General features: G+C 36.2%; 1 protein-coding gene across 2 annotated transcripts in view; it reads right to left on the bottom strand.

Annotated features, from left to right (window-relative positions):
- RASGRF1 (Ras protein specific guanine nucleotide releasing factor 1) overlaps positions 1-27043 on the bottom strand; it is a 212815-nt gene that overhangs the window by 39231 nt on the left and 146541 nt on the right. For both annotated transcript variants that reach the window (XM_074231921.1, XM_074231920.1), the window contains 6 exons: positions 22651-22899; positions 17079-17449; positions 12487-12612; positions 10646-10816; positions 2437-2543; positions 1727-1839 (listed from right to left, as the gene is read on the bottom strand). In XM_074231921.1, coding sequence (XP_074088022.1) covers positions 1727-1839; positions 2437-2543; positions 10646-10816; positions 12487-12612; positions 17079-17449; positions 22651-22899 — 1137 coding nt within the window. The remainder of the gene's footprint in view (positions 1-1726; positions 1840-2436; positions 2544-10645; positions 10817-12486; positions 12613-17078; positions 17450-22650; positions 22900-27043) is intronic.

The following is a 27043-nucleotide window of genomic DNA, read 5'->3' as shown; positions in this document are numbered from 1 at the left end:
TATTTTCTTTTTGCATTTGTCCAATTGTATTTTCCAGGGTTTTGTTTTCTTGTTGCAAGGTGTTAATTTTCTGTTCTAAATTTTCTAATTGATTTTAAAACTCCTTCCTGATTTCTTCAAGGAAGTCTTTCTGGGATGGAGACCAAATCATATTCTTCTCAGAGGTTTTAGATCTCTCTGAGTTAGGTCTTTAACTTCTAGGTAGCTTTCTTTGGACCCCTCTTTCGGCTGGCCTTTCTTCATTTTCCTGAGATCTTGTGTTGAGGGAGGGGCTGGTTCACAGACATTTGTTGAGATACTTAGAGACTTTACTAACTGAGTTTAATAAGTCCAAGTGGGCTGGCCAATAGAGGGTGTTCATTGCTTTCTCTGGAGTGTCTGTGACCTTGATTTGAGGACCTCTCCCTTTGTCTGGATTGGGGGGGGGGTAAGCGCTGCTGGATACTTTTATCCTTGATCAATGTGGGCTATGCCCTGGGGCAAGGTAATTACTCTCCCTATTCACAGGGGAGGGAGTTCTGCTGCCCATGCCTGAGCATGGGGGGGTAGGTGGGGTGGGGTGCTATTACTGTGTTTGTTTTTGTATGAAGGCTCCCTAAAGTGAAAGTATGGGGTCTGAGGTCCTCCATTTAGAGGAACACAGCAGATAGATGTCTGCAACTCACTGCACTGGAACTCACCCTCCAGTCCTGCCGGAGTGCCTCAGACTATCAGTCTCACAGCCAAAGCCTCCATGCCCCAGTTGTCTCTTAGACCGTGGCTCCCACAGTCAACACCACCATGGCTGATACTAGACTAGTCTGGCTTTCACCTTGCCTTGGCAGGTTCTCTGTTCTCTGTCCCCACTCACCCATGATCCCCAAAGACAGACCTTGTTAGTAGATGTTCTTCTCCTAGCTTCTTTTTTTGAGCTTTGTTGATAGACTTTCTTTTAAGAGGTTTATTTTATATTATATATGGATACCTTAGCACAGTGCCTGTCTTTGCCAGAAATCCTGAAAGAACTTTCTTTAACTGATTTTCTTTCATTGCAATTTTGAAACTTACACTTGTGACAGTTATTCTTTTGTATTTACTTCAATTATAATTATAATTATAGAGACCAATGATGAAATTATTCTGATGTTACCTAGTTAACCACCCAGATATTAGCTTCAATGACTCCATTTAAACAAATATTTATTTTTAGAGAAAAATCTCCCTCTATTGAAAGGAACAATTGGAATTGTCCAAAAGTAAAACAGACTGTTTTGGGAAGTTCATTAGACATCTGAAGGCAAAGGATTGATGATTATTTGCTGAAGACTTTATACATACATACATACATACATACATACATACATACATACATATCTTGGCCAGAAGAGAGTTGGACTAGATAGCCTCTCAAACTCTTTCCAACCTTGAGATTCTGTATTATGGGAGAGAACTGATAAATGTAAAGGAATAAAGGAAGGGCATGGTAATCCTCTCAGGACAGGAGCCCAGAGTGTCTTCTCACATATATGAATGTGCTTATGGATGACTACTTACCCAAGTAGAACTCAGATTCCCAAAGGTCTCACCCTTACCAAAATAGACTCATTTCCGGATTAACAGCAATATGTGGAATGACAACAAAAGCATTCTCAGTTTAAGAAAAGAGTTTGTCACCTGTTTCAACCAAAATAGGAGTCCAGACAAAAAGTGCTCTGGGACCTGCTAAAGTGGGTTTGTAAAATATTACCTTATAATATTGGCAGCTGCTTTTCTTTCTTGGGTCAAAAGTTCAGGGTCATGAATAACTTCTTCCAGAAAACTAATAACTTTAAATTTTAGTTCATCGTTGGTTTCAAAATCCTGCCAAGAATATTTAGAGTGAAATTTTTAAAACTGCTTTTAAAAAATGGCCTTAATTGGTATAAAAAATCATAGCAAGAAGGAAAGATGGAAATGTCATCTAGTGGCTCTGGTATAGGACAGGAAAGGAAGACTCCTGGCTTTTCTTTTTAGATTCATCATTAATGCCATTAGATTAGATACCACATAGATATTATCTTCCTATTCCATATAAGAGGTGCATAGTATAAATGAATTATTAATTACATAGAAATCTTTGAGTGAAAGATGTTCCAGAAATACCAAATAATTACTGCTTTGTACAAAAATTGCTTTCTAGCTCTACCCTTTGGGGCTCTGACAAGGAGAAAGTTCTCTCTTTACCATAGGTTTGGGATTTTATCTTGTTAATTTCTATAATTTCAATTGCTTAATTTTCTTAATTATATTTCTTTTTCATAAACAAAAAAACAGAATTTAATCTCATCTTTCTTTTATTGTGAAGGTAGTAGATTGTTTGTTATATATCTGTTGACAAATATATCTATTGTGTATCAGGTGTAATCTGATCTCAGCATATCATCAAGCATTTTTGGCTTTATGGAAAGAAAAGCTTACCTGAGAATGCTTTGAGACCCAGTGTCGAAGAACATTCAAAACTCTGTTGGTTGCAGCTCTCCTTATCACAAATTCTTTATCTCCATTCCTTTGGTCAGGGGGAAAACCTAAAATGTTGATGACCAAAAGAGTAGAGAAAAATTGTTTTAAGAGATTTGTGGTAGACATGATTAGGGGATGTAGAAAAAACAGCTCAGCCTGTATTTAAATCTAATATCATTTCCTTAGTGCTCAGATTTGGATAATACTTTCAATCTTTTTCTACCACTCCTTTGGGTTTTTTAAGTTGAATCTGGTTATTTTTATACCAAAAATGCATTGTGAGCATTCTGAGTAGTTTGTCAACATACTCTGGTGTGTCCATATTCTCAAGTTCTTGTATCCCTCAGCAAGATACTCATTATGGTATGGTATGCAAACTAGAAAAGCCTTGAATATTCTAGGGCTGACCACAGACTATGTCTGATCCTATAGCATCAACTGTAGTTAAGTATCAAAGAGTTTATCACCCACAGGTTGGCAAATTGGTGATGAATTGTCTGGTCATGACAACATAAAACACAAAACTCATAAAATAGTTCTTAATGCTTTGTGTGTTCTTCTCATTTATGCAGAAAATGCTAAGAATCACATTGTTTTTAGAACCCTTGCAAACATTTATTTAATTGTTGGAAAAGCAAAAAGTGTTAGAACTTTGTGAGAAACTTGTCCAGTTTCTATTGAGATGGTGCATCCCTAAACATACTAAATTTCTTTTTTCTTATAAATGCAACCAGAGAACATAAATAAATTGCCTTTAAATGTAAGGATAGTTCATATTTCTTCTTGGAGAGAGAGGAACAAAGAATTTGAAAGAACTGGCTTAATTTTGTGCACCCAAGGATAACAAGGAAAACATTATTTCATGAAATTTCTGTCCCTCTCACCTTAAACTCATGAAGGTAAGGGGACCTATGAAAATAATTGCAATTTATGTGCCAGTAGCTATCACAGAAAATGAAGATTGGAGCAAAGCCTACAAGAACTTGATAGAATGCTTCAAAACAAGTCAACACATATCTAGATACTTTATGATTTCAGTGAGAAGTCAGGCACAGGGGAAGAAATAAAAATATATCTCAGGGTTAATCTCTGAAAGAGCCCAAAAGATGATATATTATTCAGAGTCTGCATGACTATATGCTCTCTTTGGGAGGAAAGCTAGAAGGTACTGGACATAGTGAAGAAAATACTATTAATTATATCTTAATAGTCAAAAATGATAGATAACTGACTTGGGAACACTTCAGAATCATCAACTTGTCAAAGTAAAAGAAAAAAATTATCATATAGTTAGGAAAAAGGCTAACAATAAGACAATATTGCATTAAAATATAAGAAGTCCAACTTGGTCTATTTAAATAAGGAGTTAGCTTTGAATACTAGGCAATGGATAATTTTACACTGATAATCACCATTTCTTTGGGTTCAGCTAATGGAAAACTAAACTAGGTCATAGATAAAATTTGAAATACAACAGATAGAAATCTTATTTCCTATATTTTAATACATGAAATAAACCCAGCATTGCTATGGTGATCTACTCTTATCAATGAGAATGAATGGCCAAATTTGGACTCTTTCCATCAATGTACCTGGTATGACATGCTATAAAGTGAGATAAAATTCAAGAAAATGAGAATGAACCCATTAAATGTATAAAAATGAAGCACAATCTGAAGATGACATGGATCAATTTTCAAGATAGCTAAAAGAGATATTGCAGAATTCACAATTCAACAAATATGATTATGCATCTGCCATATACAAGGGAAGGTAGAAGAATGGCAAGCAATGGAAAAATATTAGGCCCTATGAATACCAAAAAGTGTGACCAAGTAGACATCAGTAACCATTGAACCAAAAATCTACCTCTTCATCTCTTTAAAATATTTATGAGCATGGTCTATGCCCAAATAAAAGGTTTCCTTGATGAAAATATAAGAAAGGAATGGATTGACTTTCCTAGATGATTTCCTAGATGACAGCACAATTTCTTTTCATAGTCACACAATATACTGAGAGGTGTGGAGAATACAAAATGATGCTGTGTTTATTGTTTTTTGATGACTAAAGCAAAACAAAAGCAAAGCATCATTTGTAAAACAAAAAGTAGTTTTTGTGACTTTTCTCCAACAAGGCATCTATCATTTTGATCATACAATATTCTTTGATAGATACAACTTCAGTGATAGCTCTATTCCACAGTCTTCTAATAGTACAAAGTAAGCATAAACTATGGAGAAAACATAATCTACAAAACTATTCACTGATATAATATAGCTATGAAATATGGAGATTTATGTTCTCCAGAGATATCCATTACTGCTATCAAAGATGCATGATGTATTTTTCAAATGACTAGATATTCCCTCTAAGTAATGAAATTTTCTATATGTTCTTGTTTGTAGGTAACATTGTATTGATTGGTTGAGATGCTGAAATAATACAAATGTTTTTCAATGACCACTTAAAAGAGCTTGACTTAGTAATTCCAACAGCATGGCATTGTGGGAAGAACACTGAATTTGGAGATAAAGAACTTGGCTGCAAATTCAATTGAACTTATTACCTGTATTTTCAACAATGATATCAAAGCATTAAATGTAGAAGAGAGTAGAGGTTTGGGTGAAACCAAAAGCACCCTAAGAAAGATCCATAACTAACATTTTCCCATATATAGACCTCCTTGCGAGATAAACAGTTTCTTTCTGCTACAGTTATAGTTGGAATATTTTCTAAAATGATAAAATATCTAACAAAATTACAGTGATATATGCATACATTTTAGCAGGTTAAGGCATATAGGGATGTTTTGAGGCATACCCTCTCATGCTGTGTGAATCTTATGCAAATATTCCATAATCTCCCTTAATGCATTAAATGTATTAGGTAAAATATGCTATGGTTCTTTTAATAGCTTATAGGTATCAGTGCAAAACTTGCCCAAGTTTTCATCTTTTGGTATCCCTTGTCCTTGTTACATGGATAATTATTTTCTGGACCATAAACTACATATTTTTCTCTTCTTTTTCCCTAGTTCTATTCATATTAGCCTCCACCTATCCTTCCTATTATGTAACTATGGCAGAAGGAAGAAATGAAATGATCTAGAGGGAGAAATAGTTGAGGCATAGAAACAGTAGAAAAGCAAGACTATTCTGTAACACTTAAAACAGAGTTAGTACTTTCACTTTTTCTCTCAAGATAATTTTTTTAGGTTTTTGCAAGGCAAACAGGGTTAAGTGGCTTGCCCAAGTCCACACAGCTAGGTAATTATTAAGTGTCTGAGACCGGATTTGAACCCAGGTACTCCTGACTCCAGGGCTGGTGCTTTATCCACTGCACCACCTAGCTGCCCTTCAAGATAAATTTTTCATCTGAACTCTTGAGGTCTCCTTTCTTCCATCAGCTCCAGGGTTAAAAGTAGTATGAAGATTTTTCCCATAGAAACCACTTTCCTCTTGCTAGTGCCCCCACCCCCAAAAACCCCCAAACACATCCTAAAACTTGACAATTCCTTCAAACAAATACTTGGCCAGTTCACTGATCAATCAGAAAGTTTGGCTGGAATGTTGGCAGGTAGGTGGCACAGTGGATTGTCAGGAAGACCTGAATTCAAATTTAACTTCAGACACTCACTAGTTATGTGACCCTGGAAAAGTAACTTAGTTTTCTTTGTCTCAGTTTTCTAATCTTTAAAATGAATTGGCGAAGGAAATGGCAAATTATTCCAGTACTTTTACCAAGAAAATGCAAATGGAGTCATGAAGAGTCAGACATGATTGAAAATATCCAAACAATAGAATAAAGAAAATAGATTAATATTATTTTATAAATTTTAATTAATTGAATCTGTGTTTCTTCCACTAAAATATCAAGCTGATGCCTCACCTTGCTATGGAGATTCATCTCCATTCAATTCAAGAGATACCTTCTGGTTCTCCAAGCCATGCCAGTAGAGGGCATGTTCTGACAAATCCTTATTAACAATCAAAGCTTTGAGTTTGGTCTGTGACATCTGTTATCAGAGGATCAAGAGACTTAAGTTTGGAGAGAGTCACTACAAGAAAGTTTGCCACCATAGGATTACTATTTTTTTTTCCTGGCACAACAACTCACAAAGACTATTTATTAAGCTACAGAAGACTTGCAATTCACAATATAAGCTAGTGCAGACAGTAGTTGTGATGAAATCAGTGCTCCTTGCACTGTAGTAGAGAGATGGTCTCCAAATCAAACCAGCAGTGCCATGATTGTCACATTGTGGTTTGCTCTTGAAAGTGTAGGGGGGGGCAGAGCCAAGATGGTGACAGGAGAGGACCTTCTCTCAGTTGCTCTTGAACAAAACGTATAAGCTAAGGACTCTAACTACATTTTTGAGAGACAGAACCCACAGAGGGATCCAGTGAGGCAGTTCTCCAACTCAAGGTAACCTGGAAAAGAGCAGAAAGGCTTGGCTCCACAGGTTGGAGGGGTGGCCCACCAGAGGGGCTGCCTGCCAGAGTGAAGGAACTTCAGCCTCCCAGAGGCAGCCCCAGAGCACTGGGAGCCACGGCTCACAGCAACGAGGGCAGTTTCCTGATCTACACACCAGGGAGCACCAGACACAATTTGGGGGAATAGCAGGGGACCTCTGCCAGAGTGAGCAGTGAAGCCCATCCCTCAGGGCACTCAGCGAGCAGTGTGGCCGCAACAGCCCAGATCCAGAAATTGGAAGCAGAAGCTGGTAAGCAGGAGCCCCCAGGGCATGAGTGCTGAGCCTAGGGAGGGGAGTGGAGAGAGATTGCTGAGCTCTGTCCTCTGTCCCTGGAACAGAACTCTGGGGTTCTGACCACATTCAGATCCTGATCACAGTCTAGGCCCTCACATAGAACAGCAGGGCCCCTCCCACCTCAGCCCCATGGCAGAGGGGGGGGTGCTTATGGTCATTCACAGACCAGGAGGGAGAACAGAGGCTCACACACTGATATACTTGTGGGGGGTGTGTCCCAATAATAACCAAAAGCTCAGGAAGCACCCCAAAACCAGGTACAGGCTGGAGAGATGAGTAAGCAGAGAAAAAAGAGAACACCATTGAGAAATACTTGGCCTGTGATACCAAGAAGGATCAAAACACTCAATCTGAAGATGAGGAAGCAAAAACTTCTGCATCTAAATACTCCAAGAAAAACAGAAATTGGGCTCAGGCTATGACAGAGCTCAAAAAAGACTTTGAGAATCAAGTGAGGGAGATAGAGGAAAAATTGGGAAAAGAAATGAGAGAGATGCAGGAAAATCATGAAAATGAAGTCAGCAACTTAGTCGAGGAGATCTAAAAAAATGCTGAAGAAAATAACATGTTAAAAACCAGCTTAGGTCAAATGGATAAAACAGTTCAAAAAGTTATTGAGGAGAAGAATGTTTTAAAAAGCAGAACTGGCCAGATCGAAAAAGAGATAAGAAAGCTCTCTGAGGAAAACAAATCCTTCACACAAAGAATAGAACTCAGGGAGATTGCTGATTTTATGAGAAATAAGGATCCAATACTTCAAAACCAAAAGAATGAAAAATTAGAAGAAAATGTGAAACATCTCATTGAAAAAAAACAACAGATATGGAAAACAGATTTAGGAAAGATAATTTAAAAATTATTGGAATACCTGAAAGTCATGACCAGGAAAAGAGCCTTGACATAATTTTCAAAGAATTATTACAGGAAAATTGCCCTGATATCCTAGAAGCAGAGGGCAAAATAGAAATGGAAAGAATCCACTGATCTCCCCAAGAAAGAGATCCCCAAAAAACAACCCTCAGGAATATTATAACCAAGTTCCAGAAGTCCCAAGACAAAGAGAAAATATTACAAGCAGCCAGAAGGACACAATTTAAATACCATGGAGCTGCTGTCAGGATCACACAGGACTTAGCAGCAACTACTTTAATAGCTCATAGGGCTTGGGATATAATATTCTGGAAGGCAAAAGAGCTTAGAATGCAACTGAGAATCCACTACCTAGCAAAACTGAATGTCCTCTTCCAGGGAAAAAGATGGACTTTCAATGAACCAGGGGAATTTCAAATGTCCCTGTTGGAATGGCCAGAGCTGAACAGAAAGTTTGATCTTCAAATACAGGACTCAGGTGAAGCATAGAGAGTAGAGGAGAAGAGCAAAATATGAGGGACTTAATGATGATGATGAACTACATGTGTTCCTGTATAGAAAAATGATACTGATAATACTCATATGAACCTTCTCATTTATTAGAGCAAGCAGAAGGAGCTTTTATAGATGAAGCACAGGAGAAAACTGAATTTGAAGATATACTGTGACATAAAAATGGAGTCAATAGATAAAAGGGAAATGTAATGGGAGAAAGAAAAAGGAGAGGAGGAATAGGCTAAGATATTTCTTATAATAAGATTTTTCTTTATTACAATGAGCTATTGCAATGATATGGAAGAGGGGGAAGGTGAGGGGAAATGAGGGAATCTTTGCTCTCATCAGAGGTGGATTGGAGAGGAAACAGCATATATACTCAATGGGGAATAGACATCTAGAGTAAGAAGGAGAGAAGGGGGACAGGGGGAAGTGGGGGATTTGAGTGATGGAGGAGAGGATGGACCATGGGGGCAGAGTGGTTAGATATAACACATTTTCTTTTTTACTTCTTGCAAGGGGCTGGGAGTAGATGGCCTGTCCGGGACCATAGGGCCAGGTGAATGCTGGGCCTAAGGGGTGGTATGTGGGCTTGGGGCCTCTTGGTCCCAGGACCAGGGATCTGTCTGCTGTGCCACTCAGCTACACTACAGCAGAGACAGAGTGAAAGGAGAGATAAAATATAGTTCATGTTGTAGAGAAGTATGAATGGAGGGAGTTGCCATCAGCAATGTCAACGGTGGAAAAATATGGAAGTAACTTTTGTGGTGAACTTATCCTAAAGAATGTGATCCACCTGTGACAGAGCTGGTGGTGTTGGAACACAGACTGAAGCACATTTATTATTATTATTTTTTTGGGGGGAGGGTTGCAGGGCAAATGGGGCTGGGTGGTCTGCCTGGGGCCGCACAGCTGGGTGATTGTTGGGTGTCTGGGGCCAGATTTGGGTTCGGGTGCTCCTGGCTCCAGGGCCAGTGCTCCATCTACTGTGCCACCTGGCCATACCTACTATTATTATTATTTTTAATTTTATTTTTAATTTTTTTCTTTCCCTTTATCGCTCATGCAGGTCTATATTTTTTGAGGGGAAGAGGGTATTATGTTTACTGTTAAACAAGAATATTTTAGTAATGTATAAAAAATTATTTGTACAAAATAAGGATAAATAAATAAATAATCATATTAAGGTAAAAAAAAAGAAAGTGAAAACTGCTTCCTTTAGACATATCTATCACCCACATGTGACTTGCGTTGTAGGTAGAGTTGGAATAGCTTTAGGTTTAAGCTGGATTCTTTTGCTGAAAGCCTTCCTGTAGTTCTGTCTTTTTCAGAAATCTAGTTTTGAATCAGCTCAGTGGAGCTTTATTAAGCACCTATTATGAATAGAAACCTTTGTGGAGGGCTCATGAGCTTTTGATACACGACAATGGCAGCCTCTACCAACACCCTCCCCCCACTCCTCATTTTTAATATTTTAAAATTTTATTTATTTAAGGCAATGGGGTTAAGTGACTTGCCCAAGGTCACACAGGCCATTATTTAGTGTCTGAGGTTGGATTTGAACTCAGGTCCTCCTGACTCCAGGGTTGGTGCTCTATCCACTGTGCCATCTAGATCCCTCCTACCCCCCATTTTTAACGAAAGTTTACAGACCATATATTAAGCAAACTGTCCAGAGACCTGAATATTGGTTTTGTCTATGAAGGGAAGGGAGCTTGACGCTTTTTTGTTCAGCTTATTTTTGTTGAAGACAATGGCCTGACAAGGAAAAAAAATCTCAGATAGCTCTTTTAGTACCTTTAAGGCACTGCTTCCAAATGTACTTTTCATTCTTGACCATCCTTTGACTATGCCCTCTCTTCTTAGAGACTCTTTTGCCTTTGAGACTCTCAGCTTTTGATAAGCCTTAAAGATGATGCAAAAGAGAGACCAAACCTCTATCATAGGATCATCATATAGTTTGGGGATCTTTGGGCAGTTGATCCTGGAGAGACTGATTTATCAGGGAACCACGAAAATTATCCCACATACCTGCACTTGCCAATGACATTCTCCTGTATTTCTCTTTGTTTGGTGTGCCCTCATTGGCTCCAGCAGTTGCTATGGCAAAAGCTGAGGCAGCTGAGAGGGCACTCCGGTTATTATCCAGTTCTCGACAAGAAGTCATCACAACTCCATTATTATAAGAAAATAGTGAAAATTCTGGTGGTGAGAAAAAGTAAAATAAAGCATTAATTCATTTCATTTCCAACTCTTTGGTCTAGTTTTTACATCTGCAAAATGGTGGGTTGGATTATATGATCTTTAAGGTCCTTGCCAGTTTTAACATTCTAAGTTCTTGTTTTTCCACTGAAAAGGATCCAAAGTAGTTTCCTTCCTCTTCAGCTTTGAGAAAACTATTTAAGAGTCGGTCTTAAAGTCAATCCAGTCAATCCAAAGACCTGGTCAAAAGTCAATACAGTATAATAGGGTTTCCAAGACATTTCCAAGTCATTATCTGGGTGTTTTTTCTCCGCTTAAGGACATATAATTGGGAAAGGCATTTTTAGTTTTCCTAATACAGTCCTTATGGGGAATAAAATAAATTCATTCTCTTTTGTTCTTGCATGAGAAGAAATGTAAAATCATTGACTGTCATTCTTATGCAATAGGAAGACATATTTAAGAAGATGTCTTTTTATATCACTTATCTATCTTTCCTTTCTTTAGACTTTATAGTCTTTTAATGTATGGGAGAGTCTGGTTATACAAAAGTGGTAGAGGGAGGTGGGTGAAAAGTCCTGGGCCAATCAGAACTGGTGATGTGATTGTTCAAAATGATTTAATGGAAAGAAGGCAGTTTTAACACAGCAACTATTTTGAACCTTATTTCTGTCAGTAACTGGTTATGTGAACTTATTCAAATGGTAGCTTCTCTTGACCTCAGTTTCTTTATATATAAAGTGAGGGAGTTAAACTAGATAAGATCTTTAAGATCTCTTCTAGTTCTAAATCTGGAATTCTCACTTTGGGAAGGTGTAGGCTAACCCTGTCATATTTAAAACTGTAAGCCCCTTTGCCATTATACTTGGAAAATAAGCATCTCTATGCTTTGTAAATCAACTCACTCTTTCTGTCCAAAATACCAGCAACTTTGATAAGAATTTTAAATGATTTATTCATAACATTCTATTTTATACTATCTTTACATTCCTCTTGGAAATGATTTTATATTTTGGAAATTCATATTGCAACTTGAAACCATTTTTAGTTATCCTCTATCCTTTCCCTTCAAACTTTAATGATTATTTGTATTTTTCAAAAGTACACAATGACTTTGATCTTTAGGACATAGACCTGGGTACCCAGATTATGAGAGTCAAGGAATGTGAGAGGTACATAGCTTGAGGGATAAAAAACTCCATGCAATGTATTAAGGGCATCAAGGCATCTTTATGATCCACAAAATATTGTGATATTTTTAAGGGATAGAGGACAACTTCTGAAAGTTCTTTTTATCCTATGATACTGGTTAATATCATTGGTAATCTCTAATTTTGGACAAACATGTTCATCACATCATGGGATGCATTAGATTTGTGATTTTGCACTTATAAAAATCCAAGAACTATCACAGTAACCTGACCAGATATTGGCTTTTGGCACTATGGGATGGCAATTGCTTTCATAAGTCAAATCTTAAAGATCAATGATCATATAATTATAGATTTGGAACAGAAAGGTGGGAGAGAGATAAAACAATCCAAATCCTTCATTTACATATAAACAATGAATAAAATGGTCCTAACTATAGTTGTCAAAATCTCATCATTTATTAATTTAATTGAACCATTTTGAATGTATTTGCATTTTTTACTTATAATGAATGATACCTGAAGTATTTTTGCTTTTGATTGATTTTGGAGTAGTTGGAGACTTAGTTGGTGAAGTTTCTGTATCTGCATCATCACTTTGATTTTGATCATTATCTGACTCTTCTCTTACTGAGACTTCTGAACCTAGGAAAAAGCATGAAATGGTTTAATTTTCATCTACTATTCAGAAATTAAAATTCATTTCTATAGCCTGGAAATTTGAACAGTTTAAAATTTATATAATCTTTAATCATTTCAATGACAATTATTATTATTATGTTTTTTTATCAGATTAAATTCTTGACTCCCCTTTAGTGATTCTTTACCATGTATCTGAATAATTAATAGACATGATTTTGTAGATTGTTACTATGGTTACTGACTTTTAAGAAAAACCTATTTCAAATCATCTAATAGATTTGTTATTCATTTACCAGAATCATAATTAGGGTCCATTGACTGACTAGGATGTGGAAAAAGGGTGCTGAAAGCACATGTAGTCCTTCAGTGGTGTAGCAACAAAAGAGATCAGCACCTACTTCCCAAGAATAATTGAAGTAGAAGGATAGCATATGGTGGCCTGGGGTGAGTTTTCCTCTTAACTCTGCCTGCTCTCTGACAAAATATCATGGTTTTGAGCTTGTGTTCATGGATGCTATTCATGATTTGGGATCTCAAAATAGAAGGAATTAAGAATGGTCTGATGTTTCAGTTCCCAAATGACTTATATTCGGAGAACTCACAGGAGTATTCTGGTTATTTAACATTTTCAACCTAATGAACAAAACTGTTAACGTATTTCATTTGGTCTGGGGGCACAGTGAAAAGATTACTAAAATTCTGAAGTTGTTATGGACCACAAAGTTTGAGAATCTTTGGTCTAATGAAATAAGTTTAGAAGTATTAGAAGAGGCCTAATGTCAGTACCCTGAGAATATGTAGCTGGAAGAGGTGTATCAAGAATTAAAACAAAATTCTTACTTGCCAAAATAATTTTTAAAATAACTTAAATAATTAATTTGCAGGCTACTTTTCATACCTGTTTTAACAAATTATAATTATGTTTACTATTTCTTCAAAATTCTTTATAGGAACTACTTAATCTAGGCACCCTGATTTGGTGCCACCGATTTTGGGGTTGATTCTATTTGTTAGTATTAGTAAGGTATGGTTGTTTCAAAATAGTGATAAATTTAAATCCCTAGTTCTCCTGAGTAAAATATCCTGAAAGCCCTTTCTCTTTTTTAAAATATAAAATCAATATTTATCTATAAGACATGAATTCCTTCTAAATGAAATGACTAGGCAAAACTTAGATATCTAGATCAAATGACCCATTGATTCATTATTGGACTGAAAAATGTTTGAATTGGGTAATTCATAATTTCTCTGGCTTTATTTAGTCTTTTTCTTTTTTATCCACTCTCTTGATTTCCTTTTTTCTCTTTTCCAACTGCCTTACCTTCCTTCTTCATACTAGCTCTTTCATGTGTTTTCTTCCCTTAATAGAATGTAATCTTGAGGGTAGGGACTAGCTAACTTCCTTGATTATTTTTATTTCCTCATAATTTAGCACAATGTCTTGCAAATAGTGAATACTTCATAAATGCTCACTTCTCTATCATCCATCCACTCATCCATCTAGCATCTCTCTCTCTCTCCTAGCTTTCATCTATCTATCTATCTATCTATCTATCTATCTATCTATCTATTCCATGAGGTAGAAACAGTCTTTCCTGAAAAACAAGAAACAAATTGGTATGGTACTAGAAAAGAATACAGGCAGATGCAGGTAAGAACCTTGCCAATGTGTGCAAACAATGCACTTGGAGTTTTTATTGTTATTAAAATTCTATTGTGATTTGTCCCTATGGAAGATATGTTTTGGAGTCAATGTCGAGAATCTGGGTATGCATTGCTATCAAAACATTCCCAGTCTTCTTGTCAGAGCTAGACCACTACATATTTCCTGAATTCAACAGACCATTGCTTGCTTCTGTGCAATTGCATAGTATGATTTTGTTCCATGCTTGGAATTCACTTGTTCCTCATCTCAATATTTCAGCATCCTTACCTTCTTTCAAGGTGTTCTTAGCTCAGATGCTGCCTCCTATGTGTAGCCCTTCCAAGTTACCGTAGTTGAAAATGTATCCTTTAAAATATTTCTAAAATACCTTGTCTGGTCCTTTCATTGACTTCTCATCATGTCTCACTTATGCCCATACTTGTCTGGTATAAGCAGTATTGCTCCTAGGAGAATACTTCTCCCTAACGGCAGGAATTATTTAGTTTGTGTTTTTGTATTCACCAGTATCTAGAATAGTTCCTTGCACACAGTAGATTTATGCCAAATTGAATGCTATCATAAAAAGTTATTAGAATTTCCTAAATCTTTATACATAATTTTTTTCAAGGGAAAGTTAAATTTGGTCCCCCAATTTTTTTTTTCATTATAGGCATTTGCATTCTTAAATCAGCAGACTAAGTCTACTTGCAGCAAACACAAGTTTTTTACATTAATAGGATACTGAATGAATGAATGAAAGATTATCCATAAAGTAAAGCTAAGAGCAAGAAGATTCATATTTTAATTTAAAAAAAAACTCTACTGCTTGACTTTTGTTAGACCTATAAAAATATAGATATATATCTACATATCTCTCTATATATATCTTTAGATATTTGAGTCCATAGACAAATGGATTACACTTAATAATCTAATTTATTCCTCAATAGAATGTTAGCTTCTTGAAAATAGGGAATATTGTCCATTTTTGTTCTTCTATCTGTGGAATTCAGTGTAATGTCTGATATATAGCAAAAACTTAATAAGTATTTGTTGAATTAAGTTAAATTATTTTTTCATGGTGACTCTAATCCCATATGTCTCCCTTCCTATCTAATTTCTTTCTCTTTTTTTTTTGCAAGGCAATGGGGTTAAGTGGCTTGCCCAAGGTCAAACAACTAGGTAATTATTAAGTGTCTGAAGTCGAATTTGAACTCAGAGCCTCCTGACTCAGGGGTCACTGCCTTGCTGCCTCTTTCCTATCTCACTTCTAATGATTTTTCTTTTTTTTCTTTTGATTTGATTTTTTTAATTTACAAGGATGATCTAGAAGATTTTGCCAAATGACATTATCTTAAGAGAAATATCACAGAAAGCAGATAACCGATAACTTGGTTCAAGATTTCTGTCCGTCTTAGAATCATAGTCCCAGATATTAGAAACAGAGGAAACACCTATAACCTCCCTAGAAAAGAAATATATATATATATATATATATATGCATATGTATTCATTTATTTATCTACTAATGTGCATATTTATCTAATAATTATTCTTGGTGATATGTTTTATGATATGACTATTTGGGAAGAGGCATGTGTGTAAAATAATAAAGTACCAGTTTTTCTTTGTTGAACTGGTGAGTGATCTTCAAATTTGAACAATAAGTCATATGATTGGGCAGAAGAGAATTCTGAGATAGAGCATAGAACTAAGATGTCATTAAATGACTTCTAAGTTAGCTTCCGGAGTCTCCCAGTACTTAAGCAAATCTGTGATAGTGAACTCTGGTGATATATATGGAAAACTTATTTTTACTTTGATTTAAAATCATGTACCCATTTAGCCATAGTGGGAAAAAAACAGGGCACACTGCAGATGGATAGTGATGTGTTTGGATCTCCATTTCCCAGAGGATACCTATTTGTGGTCAATTTCCTTCAAATCCTTATTTAGTCATGTTGTATAATCTCAACCCTGTGGGTGTAGATCTGCCTTCTGGCCTCCGCAAAGCTCTGTACTATGATTCATTCGCTTTCTCTCGTCACTCATGGATCTCAGTGCCACTGCTGTTGGTGGCTTCCCCCTGATTCTTTACATAATACATGCTCTTTGCTTCACCCACATCTCTCACCTACATCTTTCTTCTTCACCCACAAATTGTTTTTTGTTTGTCGGCTTTATGATTCTGCTTGGGAAGTCCATTGTGGTTGAAATTTATAGTTTTTTTGAGGCAAAATGACATACTGAGTAAGTCTACAAGAATGAGGGGGAAAATTGAATTGGGACCAAAAGATTTGGCAATTCTAAGGTCAACTTTGACTCATGAAGACTGTCCTGAAAATGGCAGGATTCTTCCTAATATCAATCTTTCCTATGTGGCCTGGTTATTGTAAATTGAACCAACTCAATCTTTTGGTCAAGTTAAAGTGACCTACTGTACTCTCCTAGATTCTGCTATTAAGATGAATCTTATACATTTCTTCTGTAGTCCACAGCTTTATCTGCTCTTGGTCTCTGCTCAGGTAATGGCTTTGTTTATTATTCAAGTTATGAAACCCTCTGTGTAAGAGTATCAAATTACAATTGGGTATGATGGTATTAACTATAATCCTTTCTGAACTGTGTTTGGCTATGTTAATCAGGTGTCTACACTATGTTCAGAATTAATGTGATAGTCCCACCAGATTCTCAAGGATGGGTTAACTAGCCCAGGTAGGAAATAGACAGGTCAAACAGTAGTGGGACTGAATCTTTGAATAACTCTGCATTTCCAACCTGGATGAGAGAGAGCAACCTAGCTGCTTTACAAAAATCAACTTACTTTGTTTGTTGGGGCTTGAGTCTTCTATTTTTTCAGCTGTGCCTTCACCCTCATCAGGTATCTTATTAGGAAAGTTACTGGATACATACGATTTACTGATGTCCAGTGTGGTCTTACTAAAAGGTGACATACAAGAATACATGCTTGCGTAGCCATTTGAAGAGCAACTTAAAGCAGCCAGATCCAAGGCCTTTCCTCCAGTAATGATGGGGATGTTTAAGGAAAGCTTTCTTCTTCTACTTGGTGAAGATGACTTGGTAATAGACAGAGGTGGTGGAGAGGAGAACTTGCGATTAGCTCGTGGGGATTTAGGAGGTTCACCATACAGAAGCTTGTTGTTTTGGCCGCTGGCAAATAAGAGCTCCAGTGACCTGTTGAGAAACAAAAACTTATTCTCTTTCTATCATAGTCTTAAGATTCTATTTTTCTATTATTTTCTGTTGACCAAATCCCAAGAGTTACCTGTTCCTTGCCAATAGCTCATATCCATATTTTCTAATGTAGTTTGCAAAGCATGTGCCTTAAAACAACTCTGGGGGCAGCTAGGTGGCTCAGTGGATAAAGCACCAGCCCTGGAATCAGGGGTACCTGGGTTCAAATCCGACCTCAGACACTTAATAATTACCTAGCTGTGTGGCCTTGGGCAAGTCACTTAACCTCATTACTTTACAAAAAAAACCTAAAAAAATAAAAAACCCCAACTCTGCAAGACAATTAATGTAAGCCTTAATATAATCATTTTATAGATGAGGAAATTGAAACTCAGAGAAGTTCAGAGATTGTATCCATGACATTGTTGCCCACTTTCTCCTCCAGGATATTCCTTCTTCTCTGGGTTTTCATAGTCTTATTCTTTCCTTGTACCCATCTGATTCCTCCATCCTTATTAAGACTTTTTGCTGACTCATGATCCATATCACACCCCTTCACTAATGAATGCCCACCAATAAATGTCACTTTTTGTATAACCCCAGCCCCTTTTCTATGTAAACTCTCTTTCAGTGACCCCAACAATTCCAAGAGGTTTAATTATCACTTCTGTTCAGATGATTCCTAGATCTGCATGTCCAATCTCATTCTCTCGGGAGCTTGAATCTCATATCACCAACTGCATTTGGATATCATGAACTAGATGTCCCATAGGCACCATAAACAGCATATCCAAAATGGAATTCTTTATCTTTCCCTTGAAATCCTGCTTTTTTAAAAATTACTGTCAAGGGTGCTATGAATTTCCTTATCAGACTCACAACATCAGTGTCATTCTCAGCTCTTCCTTCACACTCATCTCACACAAAATCTGTTATCAAATCATGTTTCTTTTGTCACAATATCTCTCATACATATTCTCTTTTCTTTACTCAAATAACCACCACTTTAGTTCAGGCCTTTATCACCTCTCCTCTAGACTATTGTGACTGTCTATTTATTGGTTTCCTTGCCTCAACTTTTCACACTCCATATAAATGCCAAAATGATTTTTTAAAAACACAGTTCTTGACTTAATAAACTCTAATTGTTTCCAATTGCCTCTAGGATAAAATGTAAACTCTAGTCTGTCATTTCAACCTATCTTTTCCATCTCTTCTTTCACACCCTACAATCTAGTAGTCTTCTTTCACATTTAAAATTCTTTCATTTATCTCTGTTCCTATGCTTTGGTTTGCTCATATGCCTTTCTATTAACCTTTATTTTGCAGACTTCCTAACTTTCTTCACATAGTTTTTCTTCATCCCCCCATCTCCCTAATTATCTTATATTTAACTGCTTTTTATTTATTCTGTATATCATCATATATGTACTTCTTATTTCCGTGATGATGAAAGCTCCTTAAGTATTGGAATTATTTAATTTTCACAACTATATTTTCAGTACCTAATTGTGTCTAGTACATAATAGATACTTCAAAATTAAGTATTTATTGCATAATGTTTAGTCAAATCTCTTCATTTTCAACTGAGAAAGTTAAATATTTATTAAGCAACTTTCTGATCTCATTTTGAATTCAAAAGTAGATTTAACTATCAGAAATAGAAAGCACTGATTGATCAATGCATATATTGCAAACTACTGCAATGTTCAAGATGACAACTTGGGAAGATAGCAACATCATATGGAAGATGCTAGAAAATTGCTTTTCATTACAAATTATTATCATTCCATTTTTATTATAATTTTTTTAAAAAGCACCTTTCTAGATCAACCAATCTAATCTTGAGTTAGTGTTGCATTGTCTATTTTACCAGGCCCTTTGGCTAAACTGTCTACTGAAGGATTAGGAGTTCAGACTTTGGATCCAGAGAGTACAGCAATGAGGCTTGGCTTGAACTGTCTGGTCAAATTTATGCAACAGAAGTTTGCATATGCATCATAACAAATCTTTTTCAGAGCCTATGCAGTCAATCAAAAAAAAAAAAACCTCTTTCAAAATGTGTTTAGTGGACTGGAAACACTTAGAAAATGTCCATACCTCTTTCAGTCACTTTAGATCCTTATATAATATCATAATTTTCCTGTAAGCAACTCTATCACCTTCCACATGATGTTGCTAACTTTACAAGTTGTCATCTTCAAGTAACTATTGCAGTAACCATCAGACTAATTGTTCTCTTTGGCCAAAGGGAGTTTGCACATGGACCATAAACCCATTCCTTCTCTGTTGACTAAATCTTCTAAACCTTATCATATGTCCCCTTCAGATCTCTCCCATGTCTTCTTTTGGACTTCGAGCTTAGGATCAAGAGGTTGTGTGGAGAAGGAGTACTTGAAAATAGGAAGAAGGAGAAGAAGAGGTTCACTCATCTGAGTTCTCTGAATGCAGTAATGTAATATAAATATGCAGCAACTCAGAGTCATCCAATCTAAATAAATATGTAGATGAAGAAAGATTCAGAACCACTTTGGGCTTAGTAGATATTATTCAGTTTCTGCTCTCATGAAGTGTGAGGGAAGAAGACCCTCCCTTTCTTTTAAAGACTCCTTTAAACAACTCCTTTCTAGGGGTTGTTGAGATGGAAGAAGTGTTTCTTTGTCAAGTTTTGCTTGGGTACATGGAATTTCATTTTGTGACACTTGTCAGATGGAGTGGAGTTCCACAAGATAATACATAAATTGCCCTATGGAGGTGTAACCTAGCATGTACAAGAAAGCACTTAAGAATCTTTTCCTTCTTCTTTTATTTCAACTTCTGCCAAGTGAAATCTTAAGTTGAAAACATGCTTCACTTGAGACTATTTCTATGGTATTCAACCAGAGATGCAGTAAAGGTTTTGAGATCAGTATTTTTGTATTGAATACAGTTTATTAGAAAGGGGAACAGAAGAGAGAGCTGGGTCTTATGTGTATATGTAAAGGTCATAGTGGGAGGTATGGCCATAGGGTGCATTATCATGGGATTAAATAGAGGCAAATAGAATTTTCCCTCTTTCTTCCTCTTGTGAGTATTTTTACCATTCTTTTACTTCTTATAAATACAATAAGTAAATTCTTTAGTTCTGTATGGTTAAGTCCTGGCTCAGCTAAAAAGCCATTATATAGTTAGCTGGGAAATCTGACTATAAGCTAGGTTCCTGGACATCTCAATTTTAATAGGGTAACAAATTCTGAGGTCAATTCATGCTATGGAGCTCCATTAGAGCTAAGATTTAAATTTAAAAGATCAAGTCTTATTTTTTTTTGTTTAAAAATCAATTTGGAAGTTTAGATACTACTCACACTGATAGTACTTACCAGTTTGATAACACTCTGATCCCGGAAGATTTGACCTGCTTTGTCTCTGACCTTGGTATGGTGGCTCCACCTACCTACTCCAAGATGCTCACCATATTAATACTAAACCTAGTATGGACAGTTAGACTGAAGCTTGCAAATCTTGTCTCAAGAGATCTGCCAGGCTCAGTCTCCCCAATAGCAGGGAGTTTAAAGTTGTAGATACTACAGGTGTGCATCATTATACCCAATTAAGATTAAATTTTAACATGGTCTTTCTGGTAGGTCCTTATATAGGACTCATGATTTATTAAATTTCTCAATCTGTTCATTTGTATTCTAGCTATAAATATATACATTTTGGTTAGAGAAGCTCTATAAATGGACCCATTTCAAAGAATCCAAGGCCTAAAAGAAATTTGCCTCTGAATTTTTTCTTCGTCTTTATGTCTTGGTTATATCATTCCTTGAAAGGCAGCATGGCCCAGGGGATAGAGAGTCAGTCTCATAGCCTGTGCCTTATGGCTGTTTGTTAAATTTCAGATAATTATGCTGAGGCGAATTGGTAAAAGGAGTTTCCTCATCTTAAATAAAGCTCCTTATGAAATCACAGATCCAGTTCCTATTGGTATTACCCTCTACCCCACCCTTCCAGACTGAATTCTTCCTTGTGACAAAGCAAAACAAAAAACCCCCAAACCAATTAGTTAAAAAGTCAGATACTCTGTCATCTTCTGACAATGTATACAATAGTCTACCCCATTAGGTTTTACCTTTCTCTCATAAAAGGGGTGGTATATTACATTATCTTTCTTCTAGGACCTTTACTAGTTTTTTATTTACTGAAGTTTAGACTTTGTTTAAATGATCTTTACTTACTTGACTCAAATATCAGAAAAGTAATTTCTAGTGATTCAATCAGTCTTATTTCCTCCTATTGGCTGGGTACCAACAACATGGACTTGGAGTGATCAGGATTCCAGGACAGGATCTGACATCACTATGATCCTGGCTTTCTGATCATGGGTAAGCTGCATGATCAGTGGAACCATAGTGCCTGGAACACTGTAGGTATTTAATAAATGCTTATTTATTGATTGACACTTTTAAAATCCATAATAAAAATATTTTTAGGCTAAGTTTAAAAAAATCCAAAAAACTAGACTACAAATTTCCTTATTAGTTCTAAAAGGACCAATTTGGGGGAATCATGACCTCTGTTACCAAGATGATAAAATGTAAAACACTGGAGAAAACCCCAGGTTCCCTGATCTGGGTTCAAATCCTGCCTCTAATTGTTGCTACCTGTGTGAGCCTTGGGCAAGTCAATTAACTTCCCTGGGCCTTGAGTTTCTTATCTTTTAAAATGAGGAGACTGAAACATATGATCTTTGAGGTCCATTCTTACTCTAGATCAGTGATTCTGTGATCTCTTCTGAGAGTTTATGATCTATGAGAAGAAAGGAATCATGACTTCTCAAAAAAATGATTATTTTGACCCTAAAAAGTTGATCTGCTGGATTTTTATTCAGAGGACTTGGATTAAAATCCTTTTATGCTACATACTTCCTGTAAAATGAAGAGGTTAGATTAGATGGTCTTTAAGTGAACTTTTAACTCTAAACTTACAATCCTATAATCATAAAAGAATAGTTTCATCCAATTATTAATGATGCCTGATAGTGTAAATTATGCAGAAAATGCTAGAGGAATTTCTTGATTTCTTTTGTAATTGACATATAACCCAGTGCGTCTATTGGCATTAAACTGACAGTGTGACCCATAAATCAAAACAGAAATAAAGACACCAATGAATGAGATTCGTGTATACTTAGTAGCTGATAACAATGGCCACAGCCTTACCTTGCAGGTATTGCACTGATAGGCTTCTTATAAATCGTGATGAGCTTGTCTAGAACCACCACAGCTGTTGTGAATACACGGTAGGAATGCAAGAATGTATTGAGGAAATCTATGCTCAGGAACCTTAGGTCTGTGAGCCTTTCTAGAAGGCGTCCTACGCTGGCATAACGGATCTGCAGAACTTTACAGGAGTTCATGGTTTTGCTGAATCGAATGTCAACATCATCACAATATAAGGAGGCATCTGATCTGTAGGGAAAGATAGAAGGAAAATGTGACCTGAAGTATCACTAAGACAAATACACAGTTTTGGAAAGATGAAATATTAAAGGGAAGAGTCTTATGAGTCAGGGTTTCCTGTGAATTATAAATTAATCTTGTAAAAGAGCAAAACTCTAAATAAACCCACTTTTTATTTTCACCCTAGCTATTTCTCCCTTAAGTGATACAGGTATTAAAAGGAAATAAATCTGAATTTATTTTTCCTCATTTGAAAAATTCACTCAGTTAAAGTAGGTGAGTGACTCATTCTAAAGAAGCTAACAACTCTCATTCTTTTGGGGAGCTGCTAATAGCCAAATTGGTTTTGTTATTTACTTTCATTTTCATCAAAAATATTGAATACCAAGGATGTGTTGTGTACTATGAGGGTTACAAAGAAACAGATATAGACCTTAGCCTCACCCTACTGGGGAAACAATATATATATATATATATATATATATATATATATATATATATACACAAAGAAAGACAATATTGCAGTTATAAGAAGACAAGGCAAACAAGATGAGGTAGTAAATATTAAATATACTGTTTATTCTATTTAAAAATTTATTTCCATAATGACCATATTTTAATATTAGTTGTTACTGAACTAGCTCTACTCAGCATAATATAGTAAAAAGATCATTGGTTAGGGAAGTCAAAGGCTTCTAGTCCCTGTCTTGCTACTGAATCAGCTGTTTGACCTTATGTAATTTTCCTTATCTGTAAAATGATGGAGTTGGGTTAAATGATCTACAATGATCATTCAATTTGAATAGTTTGTGACTTTATGATTCAATGGAGACTATAGGATTAGACTATTATAAGAATTTATGTTTAGGAGATGAATCCAGCTTTTTAGGTTTTGGTTAAACCAAGAGGAAATAAGAAGATATTCTGTTTCAGTGGGATCACATGAACACGAGAATGGAAGCAAAACAGGTATGTTTGAGGGACAGTTTCAGCTTATATAGGAGACCTAAGGTTCCTTTGGTCCCTTACTCATTTCCTTTCTGTGGTGGTTGCTTGGGAATGTTCACACTTATGGCAAGAACCATAAGTGGAATAAGTTTAAACTCTGGTTCTACCAAGATAAATTCTTTATAGAAGTCCTGCTCTAATTCAATAACTCCAGGATCACTGAAATATCAAGGGGTTATAGAATCTAAGAGCTGGGAAGGACTTGAGAGGTCACCTCCTATCTCCTGCTCAATCCTGGAATCTCTTTTATGGTTATTCGTGTATTAGTGGGTCTCATTCTATGTTCTGGTCAAAAAGCTCATTCCCCCCCCCCTTTTTTTTGCAAGGCAAATGGGGTTAAGTGATTTGCCCAAGGCCACACAGCTAGGTAACTGTTAAGTGTCTGAGACCGGATTTAAACCCAGGTACTCCTGACTCCAGGGCCGGTGCTTTATACACTGAGCCACCTAGCTGCCCCTCATTCCCTTTTTATATGATGAACTTTTCAAATTACTTTTTGCTTATTTTGAAGGCAGCATGGTGCAGTGAAGAAAAAGCTGGCCTCAGAGTCAGGAAGTTCTAAATTCAAGTTCCTCTCCTGATATATATATGGAAAGACGCTTGGTTTCTCTATATTCTAGGCAATTGTTTAAGACAATAAATGGCAGAGAAGGTGCCTACCAATGTTAGTAGAGGGAATTTCTTTACCTGGGAGTTTCATATATGTACATTAATGAATATATTATACTTCCATATATTTTTATACATGTCTGTCTATATGTATATATGCATGTATGCATGCATCTATCTATGAAGCTTCCAGTTATGAGTTATATGCTCACAGTTATATGAATACACACACATATATAATGAATTCTCATACATATGAATAAATACTTTCATGTATGTATAAATGTATATGTTCAAATATTTAGTTTTATCTCACTCTTTGGGACCCCTTGAACCATATTGCTTATGGGATTTTCTTGGTAAAGATACTAAAGGGTTTTGTTTTTTACCATTTCCTTCTCCAGTGGTTTAAGGTAAGTAAATAAAGATTAAGTGACTTGCCCAGGGTCATATTTGAATTTAGTTCTTTCTGATTCTTGGTCCAGCACTTTATGCACTGAACCACTTAGCTGTCTCCTAGGCAAAAAGAGATTAAGTGACCTACCCATGATTACATAGCTAGTAAGTGTCTGAGACTGGATTTGAATTCAGGTCTTCCTGACTCTGAATTCAGTGCTCTATCCACAAAATGATCTAACTGCCTCATATATGAATTTATATACCTATAAATGGATATATATTGGTATAGGTATATATATATACATACATATCTATACACACATATATGATCTCTACCCTTATTCCTACACTTATTTTTGTTCAAGTTGAGAGAAAAGACTGTTTCACTTCAGTTTTTTATTCTTAGCACCTAGCATGAGGTTTGGTCAAGAAAAGAAAATGCTTGCTGAATGAATGAAATGCTTAAAAGATAGTGATTATGTTCTCTTTAAGTGTAAAGAGACAATGAATACCTTTAACTTATGATGGCGTTCTGAGGGTCAAATGTGTGTGTGTGTGTGTGTGTGCTCTCTAGATTTGGGTCCGAGGGTCAAGCATATGTGTCTGTACTGCTCTTCACTAGTCTTATATCATCCCTGGTTATTTCTAAGCCTTCCTAACAGTGTAATTTGTGACACATCTTTATTAAATTGTAATGCTTACAAGAGAACACTGTAGTCTGGATGTCACAAGTCTAAGGAAGATTGCAGTCTGAATGAACATTATACTCTAATAAACAAAATACAGAATTAGTATCCCTTCCCTTCCTCCTATTCCCAGGACAGGGTTTGGGAAAGAGAGGGGAATTTAGGAAATTTATGTATGGAGCATTTGGGATTACACTGAGATCTCACAAATTAGAAAATAGAATTATGCCCACGAATGGACAATTGAATCACCAAGAAAATTCTCTCTAGTGTATTTCTTGTCTGAATTAAGTTGATGTAAGAGGAACAGGTTGGAAGAATTTAAGATTACCAGAAGTCAAATATAGCAACTACTTTTTTAAAATTAGGTCTATAATTTCATTAGTGGGGAGGAGCTTCCATTACCAATTCAGGTTAGTACCTCTGGGCAGATTATTGTTTTAAGACAGTTGCCTGGAATCCTGAGAGGGATAAATGCCTACAGTCATATAGTGAATATATGGCAAAGATAAGACTGAATCCAGGTTCTTCTGACTTTCAGGTCAACTTTCTAGCAATTAGACTACATGAACTCTCAGGTCTCAGAATATTGAAGCTAGAAGGATCTTTACAGAATATCTAGTACACCTAATCACCCCTTCTTCCTTTTGCTTTCCCTACTCCCTCCTCCACCCCTTTTTTATACCTATATAATAAACTGGAACTTGGGAAAGTTGTAGGATTCTTAGGATCACAGACATTCAGTGGGGTCAGAATTGGATTGGAATGACTCTTTCTTCCTAAATCCTGGAGCCAAGCCCAAAGATTTTATTGCCCTTTTGATGTTGCTTTTAATGTGGAGTTTGGAAATATGGGATGTTAGATGATGATTATGCAAGAAATTCATAATTACATATACTGATTTATATTTCTCTTTTTAATCCTATTAAATATTTTATAACTTTGTGATGCAAACTCTGTGGACTTCTTTTCAAGTGAGTTGTATTTCAAGAAAAGGGGATTTACTTTTGTTTCAGAAAAGCTATGAGAACTACTTAAAACATCGAAATTCAGAGGAGAATTCTCCTTCCCTAGACTTCTGTAAGCTGGAGTGAAACCCAGTAGATATGGGTTCTAGTTCTGCTTCTGTGATCTTGGGAAGATTTTCTTTTCTCTAGATCTGAGTTTACTCCTCTATAATATGGACTAGATCAGAGATCCTTAAATTTTTGGGGGGAGGGTCTTGCATCCCTGTGGCAGTCTGATAAATCAGTCTGATAAAGGCAGTATGATAAAGGGATCTCTCTTCAGGTTTATGTTTATTGCCTACATTCACAATTGAAGGAAATGCTACTTTTCACTTAGAAGACAATAAAATAAAAATGTCATTTCCCCCTATCCAAGTTCATCAGCCACCTGATATCTATCTAAAGATTCCCTGGTGGTCTGTGGACCCCAGGTTAGAAAACTCC

Source organism: Macrotis lagotis, chromosome 4, assembly GCF_037893015.1.
Source record: "Macrotis lagotis isolate mMagLag1 chromosome 4, bilby.v1.9.chrom.fasta, whole genome shotgun sequence".
Lineage (NCBI taxonomy): Eukaryota > Metazoa > Chordata > Mammalia > Peramelemorphia > Peramelidae > Macrotis > Macrotis lagotis.
This window is presented reverse-complemented; position numbering and strand designations above follow the sequence as displayed.